The sequence below is a fragment of the Panthera pardus genome, unplaced genomic scaffold, assembly GCF_024362965.1.
Source record: "Panthera pardus isolate Hobbes unplaced genomic scaffold, ASM2436296v1 HiC_scaffold_17, whole genome shotgun sequence".
Lineage (NCBI taxonomy): Eukaryota > Metazoa > Chordata > Mammalia > Carnivora > Felidae > Panthera > Panthera pardus.
The window spans coordinates 52648366-52661531 of record NW_026526732.1 but is presented as its reverse complement, the minus strand read 5'-3'; the positions used below and the strand labels follow the sequence as shown (position 1 = coordinate 52661531).

At 38.3% G+C, this 13166-nt stretch overlaps 1 protein-coding gene across 2 annotated transcripts in view; it reads left to right on the top strand.

Annotated features, from left to right (window-relative positions):
• FIG4 (FIG4 phosphoinositide 5-phosphatase) overlaps nucleotides 1–13166 on the top strand; it is a 130924-nt gene that overhangs the window by 74565 nt on the left and 43193 nt on the right. For both annotated transcript variants that reach the window (XM_019443060.2, XM_019443061.2), the window contains exons 17-21: nucleotides 860–918; nucleotides 2125–2272; nucleotides 5342–5425; nucleotides 7165–7360; nucleotides 9621–9703. In XM_019443060.2, coding sequence (XP_019298605.2) covers nucleotides 860–918; nucleotides 2125–2272; nucleotides 5342–5425; nucleotides 7165–7360; nucleotides 9621–9703 — 570 coding nt within the window. The remainder of the gene's footprint in view (nucleotides 1–859; nucleotides 919–2124; nucleotides 2273–5341; nucleotides 5426–7164; nucleotides 7361–9620; nucleotides 9704–13166) is intronic.

Sequence of the window (13166 nt, the reverse complement as noted above, 5' to 3'; positions counted from 1 at the left end):
ATATTTTGATATACTGTTTCACATTACTCTCCTTCCTAGTGCTCATGAACTTTGATATAGCATTTTCCCCCTGAAGACCCAATTTATCAGAATTTGATTATCAGAACATATCCAATGTTCAGAGAGAGGGCAGTTCAGGGTTTTGTTGTTGTTGTTGTTGTTTTCAGATTCTCTGCTCACAGTAGATGAGTCTTCTGGCAGAAATCCAGATGATTGAAATTCCCTACCTTCCTCTAACTGGCCTCTGTAATCAAGTAGTGAATATTTATAGTTAAAGATTAACAGGGCCTATACTGTTTTCTAAGGGAACTTGTTCTTCAGGACTGTCCATTCACTTAATGATTTTGGTTAACTGTTGTAATTAACTATACACAGACCCATACATGCAGAGCAGAGTGGAAGAAGTAATCTAATTCTCAGATAACCATGTGTAAGAGTCTTGGCTGTAGAACTTGGGTCAAGGTCCTGCTGCTCACTGGCTTGCAGAGTAATGCAGGCAACAATCTGGGGAGAAGTAAACAGCAGCTCCTAGAGTCTGGCTTGGTATACCCAAATCTTTTTTAGCTAACAGTAATTAAGTAACATCAGAGCACTTGACTCTCAGATGTGTTCATGGAATTTTTGTACATCAATGACATAGCTGAAATAAGAAGTTTGGGAAAGCAGTAGCCATGTTGGAGACCTACTATGCCCCAAGCTTTACAAACATGTTTTAAAAAGAAAAAAAAAAAACTAACCTTAAAGTAGGAGGCAGCAGCTTACTATAGACCTTCAACTCCTTTTATCCAATGAATTGTAGAAAACCAGTGTTTACAATTGGTTCACCTTATTCTTTTATTTTATTTTTTTAATTTTATAGTTACACTTACTGGTGGACACCAGAGGTAATAAAACATTTACCGCTGCCTTATGATGAAGGTAGGTACACTGTTTCTCTTTTAGTTTTTATATAGTTTTTATACCAACGTATTCTGGAAATATTTCTAAATGAACTTGAAGCATTAAATTATTTGCATATAATATTTCATTAAAAAGAAATTAATGACTACTCAGTTTTATGTTGTTGTTATTATAGGGGATTGTTAACATCTTAGATGACTTCCAGGGATTGTGTTATATTTCTTTTATTGTGTTTTACAGTTGTTAAGTATGTTCCTTAAATGTTTAATGGATATAATATATTAGTTTACCATTTTAAACTAGTACTTATTATGTTTCTAAATATTTGGGGGTAATGGGAAGGAAGTAAAGACCCATTCATAAGGAAAAATAAAAACTTTTCCTGTGTCTAAACAGTGAAAAAATATACAGATATGTATATAAAATTACATTTTAGTCACTAAAGTTTAAATTTCATTTCGTATATTTGTCAGAAAGGCAAGAATTTTTTTTTATTAAATGAATAACCTCGAATGTACAATACATTCAAATGATGTTTCCAAATTGAAATAATTTCCCAGTTTTAAATAGAGTGTAGCCCTCATTCTGTTACTGATTCCTCTGACCTTGAACAAGCCAGATTTCTCAGTTGTGAAAAGGCAGTAGGTAAGATTGACTGCCAGTCTGGAACATTCCAGTTGAGGATTCCATCTAGTCATGGTTAGGCATTCCAACTTTGATAGTAAAGGCCATGAACTAAGAAGATTGCAAATGATTTTTAGCTTTTAATAAATTATTAATTAATTTTTAAAAAGTATTTGTAACCTTGAAATTCTGGGAAAAATCATAATTCCTATTGCTAAGAAGATTTGTTGTTCCAGGAGAAAGGAAAGAACTATAGCAGTCTAACCTTGGCCTTAAACAAGATTTGAAATATAAATATGAAGGAAAATTTACTGAAATAGCTGCACAATTTATATCTAGAAGGCAGAGGGTATTTATTTCAAAGCAAAACAGAATTCAAAGAGCTGAGTTGTTTGATTTCTGAAATAACTCCCTGCTCCCACCCTGACTTCCAGAGGCCTTCCTGCCCCCTTGGAGCTTATCACACTCGGCTCTGCACTGTATATTCTGTGCACATAGCTCATCTCTTTGTCAAGTGTCTGAGTGCTAGAGGCCGGAGTTGAACCTCGTTGGCTAGATGTAATCTAAAGACTTTAAGAGTAACAGGCATATCTCTCTTAGTTATCTGTGCTGCGAACTTAAAGAAGTTGATAGTGAAGAAATTCCACAAATATGAAGAAGAGATTGACATCCACAACGAGTTCTTTCGACCATACGAACTGAGTAGTTTTGATGATACCTTTTGCTTGGCTATGACAAGTTCAGCACGGTATGTTGTGAGTGCTCTGATACTGTAAAGATTTGGGAACTTTAGTTTTCCTAGTTTATATAGATAAGCCTTGCTTTGTCATAAGTCCATTCTGCAAGGCTGCTAGCAGGGATTGTACAGCCTCTGAATACCCCCTGTGATAAGTAGCCCACTACTTTAGGAGATAGTCCCTTCTAGTGTTAGATAACTGGAGTTAATTTCTTCCCTTTAGTAGGTTGAAATCTGCCTCCCATTGGTCCTAGTTTGTCATTTGGAGTAAACTCACTTTTTAAAATTGAACAGAAACTGAGAGCCAGCATAAATTAGTAGAATAAAGCATAGTCTTTGGCACTAGAAAAGCAAGTGAATTGTAGATCAGCCACTGCCTACCTGTGTGACCTTGAGAAAATTATCCAACTTATCTGAGTCTCAGCTTCTTCTTTTATGTAGATAGGGGCATGTGTATCACACACATATATACGCGTACATGCCAAATGCCTTAATGGAGTGACCAACCTAGGTGGGTGACTAATAAATGGTGGCTATCATTATTTTATTATTCTTATTAGGAATAGGACAAGTCTAGTTCCTCTTCTGTATGACAGCCCTCCAGATATTTGAAGAAGCAGTATTAATTTTTTTAGGGTAAATATCCTTCATTCTTTTCATAATTCACATGACATTGTTTTCAGACTCTTCATCTTGGTATGTCACTTTTGAATATGCTTCATTTTTCTGTGTCTCTGTTAGAGTTTTGTGGGATCTTTAGAAAAGTGATGGGACTAGAGTAAGAAAATTAGGCAAAGCAAATAACTTCTTGATTATCATTTTTTATAATAAAGTTTACATTTGTGTATTTTACATTTTCTTCCAATGTGATATATGTATGCCTAGACTTAATGTACATGTAGGAACATATCCTATGGTTTTGTTTCCTAGAAACCACTCCATATTTTGCTTTAGTTTCAGATGGAAAGTTGAGAATATTTACTTGGTTGATTTTGAGTGAAACTTATTAGAAGTTTAGAAGTTTTAACTGTGAGGTCATTGTCATTTCCAGAATATTTCAACTCAGCAAAGGATGAATGATGTTATGCATATGTGTATATATTGTATAGTTGATTATTTACTTGCATGAGTTATGTTCTATAAAGTTCCTGTAATAACTGAATTAGAGAATACTGAATCATTGCAATTCAGGTTTAGGTTCCTGGCAAGCCTCTGGTCACATTTTCATTAACCAGTCAATACATAACCATGTTGTATGTTTCTGTTTAAAGATGCCTTACTTAAGGTATATTGTTGATTCATTAACATTGAACTCACAGCAAAGAGCACTATAACTCCTACCTGAACAAAGCTTCTCTAAAACACGTATTTTCTTTCCAACACACAGCTTTCTTGTGCTTAGAAACATTAGAGAGCTTCAGCACTATGCTTGGGGTCATTTGGGACAACAAGGTCACCACCAAACAGCACAAAAAGGTGCAAAACATGGCAGTACATAGACTGTAAAAAGGACACTTGTTTATAGCATGACAGCTATAAACAAGGCAGAGTGCCGCCTTGTTCTCCATCAGCTGAGAACGTGAGCATTGGGTTACTCTAATTTTCCACTGTTCTGGGAATGCACATGTCCACAAGTGATCACAAAAGCTCTGAGTATTGGTTTTGGGGTTATGAAAAAACTTGAGTGAGCAAGCAAATTCTCAAATAAGGAGTCCACAAATAATGAGGATCGACTATATATGTTCAAAAATAAAGAAAAATTAAACCACTTACAATTTTTTAAAAAATGTTTATTTATTGAGAGAGAGAGAGAGAGTGCTCGGGAGGGGGGGCAGAGAGAGAGGGAGAGAGAGAATCCCAAGCTGGCTCCACACTGTCAGTGCAGAGCCCGGCGTGGGACTCAGTCTCACGACTGTGAGATCGTGATTGGAGCCGAGATCAAGAGTTGGACACTTAACTGACTGAGCCACCCAGGTGGCCCTAAACCACTTACATTTTTTTTCAAATGTTTATTGATTTATTTTGAGAGAGAGAGTGTGTGTGTCTATACCTGCGCACACATGAGCCAGGGAGGGAGAAAGAGAGGGAGACAGAGAGAGAGAGAGAGAGAGAGAGAGAGAGAGAGAGAGAGAGAGAGAGAGAGAGAGAATCGCAAGCAGGCTCCGTTCTATAAGTGCAGAGCCCGACGCGGAGCTCAATCTCATGAAGCATGAGATCATGACCTGAGCCAAAATCGAGAGTCAGATGCTTAACTGACTGAGCCACCCAGGTGCCCCTAAACCACTTATATATTTAAAACAATATTTACAAACTGTCAAATAGGCATTTTGGGTCAAATTCAATATTATTTTGTTTTCCTTCCAAAAATGTAATGGCTGCACTTGGAGCAGAATCCTTGCTGGAGCCCTAAGTCTCATCAGCATGAATCATGCACCTCTTGCCTTTTTGGCTTCTCTGAGGAGTTTGGTCCGGTTTCAGCAGTAATGGTGAGGTAGGCCTTGCACAGTGCCAGAGTAGCTTCAGCTTATCTTAGGGCGTGGTGAACAAAAAGTTTCTATTTCAAGTGTTCCAATAGTGTTTTAATGAATTAACCCCAGCCTAATGAGGTAGATGCTGATACTCGAATGGATACTGCTGTGGTTTTGAACATTATGTCGGCATCCCTAGGTGGTATAGTGTAATAAAAACATTGTCCATAAAACTGAGTGGCTTAGTGTTTTGCCATGGGTTTTTATGAGTTTAATTTTACCTCAAAAGTAATTGTGATGTATAAACAAAGTGTATACATCTTAGCAGTAATTTAGATATCAACTCTGTTCCAGTAGAGAAAAATCTTAAATTCAAAACCATTGGGTCCCATAATCATGAAGAAAATTCACAGTGAAGACTGATAACATTGAAGTTACCTGGTGCCATTAATTCATGGGATTTTATGGCCTTTTGATCACCTGAGCTCCCCTGAACATTTGGCTCAGAATATATGTAGCTCTGAGGGCTAAGAAGGAATAGTGTAAGAATGTGAATTGAATGGAAACCAGGATGGACAGTGATTCATATGGAATTTCTTTCCCCTCTCTCCAGTGACTTTATGCCTAAGACCGTTGGCATTGATCCAAGTCCATTTACAGTGCGTAAACCAGATGAAACAGGAAAATCGGTATTGGGGTAAGATTTGCATATAGAATGAAATTTTAAAGATTCATGTAAAATAATATGGCACTTGCAGTATAATTTACACCAAAAAGAATAACTTCAAGTCACATCGTTTGGAGCACATTCCATTTATTGCATCTCTACAGGTAGTTTATTCATAGCACTGGGATTACTAAAGAATTCAACATTGAAAGAATTTGTAGGAGTTTCAGCAACATGGTGCATTTTATTATTTTAAATTAGGAATATCACAGGTGGCATAGGCACAGGTAACAGATATTATGTGTTATGTCCTATAAATAACTCAGTGTCCTCTGTTTCCCACGACATAAAATACTTAGGTAAAAATTTCTATTCGTTTTCTTGTATTTTTGTTGGCATCCCAAGGAACCATTAAAGCAAATATGTTCAGGTAGAGAAATTAATACATATTCTGTGTATTACTGTACCATTGTTCTGGGGAAGACTATTTATTTACATCTTCATGCTTAGAAACTGGAGTGAAATGTGATGTGTTCTAGCATAAGAATCTGTTACTACTGCCACTGACCTGAATAACCCCAGTGATAAGATGTTTTCTAGACTCTGACCAGAAACCCTGGCCAGACTGTAGATACTGAGTCCTAATTGTATTTGGGAGTGTGAATGGGATCCTGGTTGGATTTTAGCTACGTGTGGTTTATGCAGTGGGATATATATTACTACTTCCTGATACACCATTTCTGTGGCTTAAATATGTGGTCTTAAATTGCTGTATGCTAAGCCTTAGACCAGAAACTAAGGAATTTAAAAGAAATGTCCTCAGGAGTCAGGATTCAAGAAGTTCCTGGAACAAATACGTAAATGACCAGCTACATTACTGCATAGCACAGAAATACCATTGACTTTTAATTTTTACTTGGCAGAAAGTCAGAAACTAGTTTATTTTCTATAACATGTAACCCATGGTCAGATAGTATTTCCTTTTCTTTTCCTAAAACATTTCCAAATATTACGATATTTTAAGTCTTTTGTAGAGTATTTTTTGAAGAGTGAAATATTAACTATTTTTCATTAAAGCCAAAAATATTACAATAAAATATTATCTGAGTTAAAAAAAATAGTATTCTTACCACTCTCATGTTTGGAACTGAAAGTAAATACTTTCATAATTCTGAGTTTTTTGGGGTTTTTTTTCCATCTACTCCCTACTATTAGAAGGAATGTCTAGCAAATATAGCTATTTACTAACAATACAAATACTAAAATTTAGTTTGTGTTCATCAGTTGCTCATTACTATGGTACAAATCATCGGCTGGTGCTATGATTGATAAAAATCATATAAGGGAAGGAAATTTACATGGATTTGGCTATTGACCTTTTCTTGAAGCTTTTACAGGTTACAGATAACATTACTAATATCCCAAACTTATGGTTTTCTATTATTGTACCACAAATTTTGAAAGTGTTGGTTTCAGTTACCAAAGGAAGGCACAGTAACCAAGTGGTGAGAAGACTTTTCTGCACTGGTTTACACCCACTTACTGGTTTATTTTCTGAATTTATAACAGGGCTTAACTTCATAGAAGGTCAGTACATGTACATGGTAAAATGCTAAGGTTTTCTCTTAATCACAACTTGAATCCAAAAACTGGTTTTTCACAGCCATTTTCTTGTGCTTCTCTAGCACTAGGATTTTGGACAGTCATGCATAGTGAGTGTCAAAGGATCGATTTAAAGATGCTTTATGTCAATATTCATCTTTTTAAAGGAACAAGAGCAATAGAGAAGAAGCTGTATTACAGCGGAAAACAGCAGCCAGTGCCCCGCCTCCCCCCAGCGAGGAGGCTGTGTCCAGCAGCTCTGAGGATGACTCTGGGACCGACCGGGAAGAAGAGGGCTCTGTGTCTCAGCGCTCCACTCCAGTGAAGATGACCGACACGGGAGACAGTACCAAAGTGACTGAGGTGTGCAAGAGATGAGCTTGTGTGGTCCGGCATTAGGCTCTAGAGAATGATCTCTAAAATTCTACTTTCTGTTAAAAGACTTAGAGTCAGAAAAGGCCACATGCACACCATTCTAATATGTGGTGTTTGAGGCACTTCCAGAGATGAATATTTTTTTTTGTTATTATTGAAGTATAGTTGACATACAATATTTATTAACTTTAGGTATACAATATAATTTCACAATTCTGTGCATTATGCAGTGTTCACCATGGTAAGTGTAGTCACCATCTGTAACCATACGACAATATTATTGACTGTATTCCCTGTGCTGTACTTTTCATCTCTGTGAGTTATTTGTTTTATAACTGGAAGTTTGTATCCCTTAATCTCCTTTACTATTTCTCATGTATTTCTATTACTCATGCCCCTACACCTTCTTCTCTGGCAAGCACCAGTTTGTTTTCTGTATTTGAGTCTGTTTCTGTTTACTTGTTTGTTAGATTCCACATGTAAGTGAAATCATATGTTATTTCTCTTTCTCTGTCTGACATATTTCACTTTGTATAATACCCTTGAAATGCATCCATGTTGTTGAAAATGCCAGAAATCTCATTCTGATATTCCACTGTGTGTGTGTGTGTGTGTGTGTGTACATACATATACATACTACATCTTTCATATCCATATATCTATTGATGGACACTTAGGTTGCTTCCTATCTTGGCTATTGTAAATAATACTGCAGTAAACATAGGAGTGCATATATATCTTTTGAATTTGAATTGTTTTGGGGTTTTTATTAGGTAAATATTCAGTAGTGGAATTACTGTATCATATGGCATTTCTGTTTTTGATTTTTTTAGGAACTCCATACTGTACAATTTACATTCCCACCAGCAGGGTATGATGGTTCCCTTTTCTCCACATCCTCACCAACACTTGTTATTTCTTGTCTTTTTGTTACTAGCCATTCTGACTGGTGTGAGGTGATATTATGGTTTAGGTATGCATTTCCCTGATGCTGAGTGATGAGTGACGTTGAGCATCTTTTCATGTGTCTGTTGGCCATCTGGATGTCTTCTTTAGAAGAATGTCTATTAAGGTCCTCTGCTCATCTTTTAATTGACTCGTTTGTTTTTTGGGTGTTGTAGATGTTCTTTACATATTTTGGATATTAACCTGTTATTGGATATATCTTCTCTTATTCAGCAGGTTGCCTTTTCATTTTGTTGATGGTTTCTTTTGCTGTGCAAAAGGTTTTTATTTTGGTGGAGTCCCAATAGTCTATTTCTGCTTTTGTTTCTCTTGTCTGAGGGGACCTATCCATAAATATGTTGCTAAGGCTGATGCCTAAGAGATTACTGCCTGTGTTTTCTTTTAGGAGTTTTATGCTTTCAGGTCTCACATTTTGGTAATTAAGGGATGAATACATTTAGCATAGGTCTCATTGAAATGGTTTCATTGTGAAATCGGTATTCTTGCTCCCATGTATAATAGCAAATTTCTTATCACTTCGGAATTTTTTAAGGGAATCCGGTCTCATTTTGAGCAGCACATCCACTTGAGGTCCATTCATTTCCTCACTCAGCACATTGCTGGAATGTAGGGTTTGGACTTGAGCCTCACAATCTTTGCCTAGCCCTAGTGGGAAATTCACCTGCTCAATTTGACATTACCAATACAAGGGAACATAAGGGAAAGTAAACTACAAAAGAACCAAATCTAGCTTTAGGGACATGCAATTTCCAAAAATAGCCAAAAGTCGTAGAGATAGATACGGCAAATAAAGCGTGATAAGAACTGAATTCATTATTCCGGGAGTTGGCAAACTACAGCCAACTGTCAAAATCCAGTGCACTGCCTGTTTTTGTGAATAAAGTTTGATTGGAACCCAGCCATGTGTGTTTGTTTGCATGTTGTGTCTGGCGGCCTTTGTACTGTGCAGCAGAATTGGGTAGTTGCAGCAGAGTGCCATGACCCAAAGAACCTAAAATATTTACCATCTGGCCTTTGCAGAAAAAGTTTTCTAATTCCTGCATTATACCAAAGAAACTAGTAATTATTTAATAGCTTTTGACCCTAAAACAAAGTTATTTTTAGTGAACTGAAATCAGATTTTTAAAAAACCATTAACTGAGAAGTTTAATGAATAGATTGAAGAAATACTGTGATTACTTTTGTGGAAAATCTCACAGGTTCGTTTTCTTTACCTTTGGAAATAATTATTATGCTAGATGTCTAAAAATTCTGCCTTGTTCCTTGTCGTTTTTAACCCCAGAATGTGGTCCAGCCCATGAAAGAAGTATATGGAATTAACCTCTCAGATGGTCTCTCAGAAGAAGATCTCTCCATTTATTCAAGGTAAACTACTTTCATGTAGAAATTAAGAAAATATGCAAATGTATTATTACAATAACTTATATCTGGTCTAACTTCTAATAAATGAAATTGGTGGGTGGCTCAGTCGGTTGAACGTCCGACTTCAGCTCAGGTCACTATCTCGCAGTTCATGAGTTTGAGTCCCGCATCAGGCTGTGTGCTGATGGCTCGAAGCCTGGAGCCTGCTTCAGATTCTGTGCCTCCCTCTCTCTCTTCCCCTCCCTGACTCACACTCTGCCTCTCTCTCTGTCTCTCTCTCAAAAACAAATAAATAAACATTAAAAAAAATGAAATTGGTAATACAGAAGGAAATGAATTCCACTTGCAATACAGTAATAGTGTTTAGGAGGTCAAATTCTGAAACACTGGTTTCTATTTGGAGTTAAAGGACCTACTACTGCCTGAGACTCTCAGTGCCCTAAATGATAAAAATTTACGACGTGTCCATGCATTTTCACTGCCCATATATAAGCTGCAAACTGAAGTGCACATACATTTCTCTATTCTTGCATTAGCAAAGTCCCAAGATCAGGTACCTTCTTAGAAAATGAACCTAGGATATTGACGATTGTGGACCTTGCATTTGCATTAGCTCTAGAGTGCTGGTGGGAGTGGTGGCTGAGGAGGAAGAAGGAAGTGGTGATATAAGGGTGTCAAGTCAGAATGTTCTAGACCTTTTTTAGGCAGACTAAGCTGAAAGAGTCATCACAAACCCTGAGATCATGACCTGAACTGAAATCAAGAGTCAGACGCTTAACCGACTAAGCTACACAGGCACCCCAGCTTTCCATTCTTTTTAAAATTTTTTTTTTAACGTTTATTTATTTTTGAGACAGAGAGAGACAGAGCATGAACGGGGGAGGGGCAGAGAGAGAGGGAGACACAGAATCAGAAGCAGGCTCCAGGCTCCGAGCCATCAGCCCAGAGCCCGACGCGGGGCTCGAACTCACAGACCGCGAGATCGTGACCTGAGCCGAAGTCGGACGCTTAACCAACTGAGCCACCCAGGCGCCCCTCCATTCTTTTTTAAGGAGAGTATTTCATTTGCTGAATCCATCAGACTGGAAACTGACAGCTTTTTACTTCAAACTAGTAAGATTGGCTATATAATATGTAAAATATAAAATATAAACCAGTAAGATCAGCTACATAATATGTAAAACATAAGAATGCACAGCATTTCTTAACTACAAAAGCACTGGTACGACTCTGCATTACTATCTTGACAGAAGCCAACTTAGCCATTCAGAATTCAGCCACACTCTTCTCAGCCCTGGACACACAGGTGCACAGTCCTTTATCCATCACAGCTGTCCCTACAACATAGATGAACTCCAGCATATGAAGTGAGCCTCTATAAGCAACATGGTCTGGAAGAATGAATTATCTGGGGTTCGTGACTGCATAATATGACTTCGCTTACTGCAGACAGTGTGAGTGTCAGGGACTGAACTTATGGCTCACGTTAATTAAGCAAAAAAGAAAGTGTCTCGTGCTTCAGGTGTGACTTTTGCTTGGAGGCTTTGTAGCGCAGACTGCCTCTGAAGCCCACTTTTCGTCCTCCTTTCTGTGGGAGTGAGATACAGCCCTGTTCAGCCATAGTATTCCTGGGAAACAGTCTAAGAAGGGTACAAGGGTAGGCCCATAGGGAAAGGATTACTGCAGGGGAGGAAGGAATCCATGTCCTGGAATAAGATTCTGTGTTTGATATCCTGAAGAACAACATCTCCTCCTTTGATTTGTGTAACACTTTGCAGTGTTTTATTGTTCTTTAGACAACTCTGTAGTAGGCTGAGAAGATATTATTATCCCTCTTTAGAGGCTAACAGCGTGGAAAGTGCCACTCAATGACTTATTCAGGAGACCTTCCCTGTGCTTTGTGGGTATCTGTGATTTTAGACTGTGTAGCCCTCTTTATTTTCTTGATAATATCAGCTGCCCCTGCTTATGATGTAGACCTAGGGGGAAGGGGAGAAACAGAGGTCTGGTCATCTCTTCCCCTCTGTGTGAGTAACCCTTGACCGTGGGCAGACTGCCCCTACAGGGGGCATGGGCATCTTCCATCTCTGTCTGTTGTGGGCATTGCTATGGTAGAAGAAGCCTCCCTCCATCAGTATCTGGGGGGTGGCCAAGGATGTTCAGGAACTTTTTGCCCCAGCCAGGCTCTGGGTGTCTCTATTGTTGTTGTTGTTATTATTATTATTATTATTATTATTATTGGTTTCAGGAATAGAATATAGTGATTCATCACTTACATATAATACCCAGTGCTCATCCCAGCAAGTGCCCTCCTTAATGCCCATTGCCCATTTAGCCCATCCCTCCACTCCCCTCCCCTCCAGCAACCATAAGTTTGTTCTCTGTATTTAAGAGTCTCTTATGGTTTGCCTCCCTCTCTGTTTTATCTTATTTTTCCTTCCCTTCCCCTATGTTCATCTGTTTTGTTTCTTAAATTCCACATATGAGTGAAATCATACATTTATCTTTCTCTGACAGACTTATTTCGCTAAGCATAATACACTCTATTTCCATCCACATTGTTGCAAATGGCAAGATTTCATTCTTTCTGTTAGGGGCTCTGGGGTCTCTTAGTGCCTCCTCTGATCCAGATGGCAGAGCTTCAAGGGCAGGGCGAGAGCCCATGTAGTTCTGGCCTAAATTGGCCTAAAAAAGTTCTGCCTTCTCCCACTGCAGTTCTGCAACCAGTGGGCTAGTATCCACCAGAGACTGTGCATGTAAAGACAGTGCTCTGGCCTGGCCTGGCCTGCCTGTCACAGCTCCCATCTGGGTAACCACAGAACAGTGTGGGGAAGGGAGGGAGGCAGCTGGAACTGGAGCCAACAGCCTGTCTTCTAGCTTCCTGCTCTCCCGCCTGTTTTTCCTACGTTTGGTCTCAACCACTTTCAAACTCCTGAAGATTTCTTGGTTTTATAGTTTTTTTCTAATTGCTTAGCCCTGTTCTCTATGCCTTCCTTTGCCCTCAGCTTTTCTGATATCTTTGGTGTGTTATCTTAACCAGGCCTGGAAGTTTTCTGCTTGCCTCCCCAAGCCTCAGGCCCGTGCCAAATCTTTTATTTGTTTTTGTTTTTGTTTTTGTTTTGTGTTGTTTTTTGTTTGTTTTTTAATATGAAATGTATTGTCAAACTGGTTTCCATACAACACCCAGTGCTCATCCCAACAGGTGCCCTCCTCAATGCCCATCACCCACTTTCCCCTCCCTCCCACTCCCCCCATCGACCCTCAGTTTTTCTCACTTTTTAAGAGTCTCTTATGTTTTGAGGGAGCCAAATCTTTTTAAAAACAAATTCTGACAGTGATTGTATACATGATTAGGTAAGGTTAAAGTTCTGTACAAATAACAGGTATCATGTGACATTCTTCCCCCAAAATGAATCAAAAATCTTTACTTGCTGAAGATAAAAGTAAGTTATTTAAAAGTTTTCCA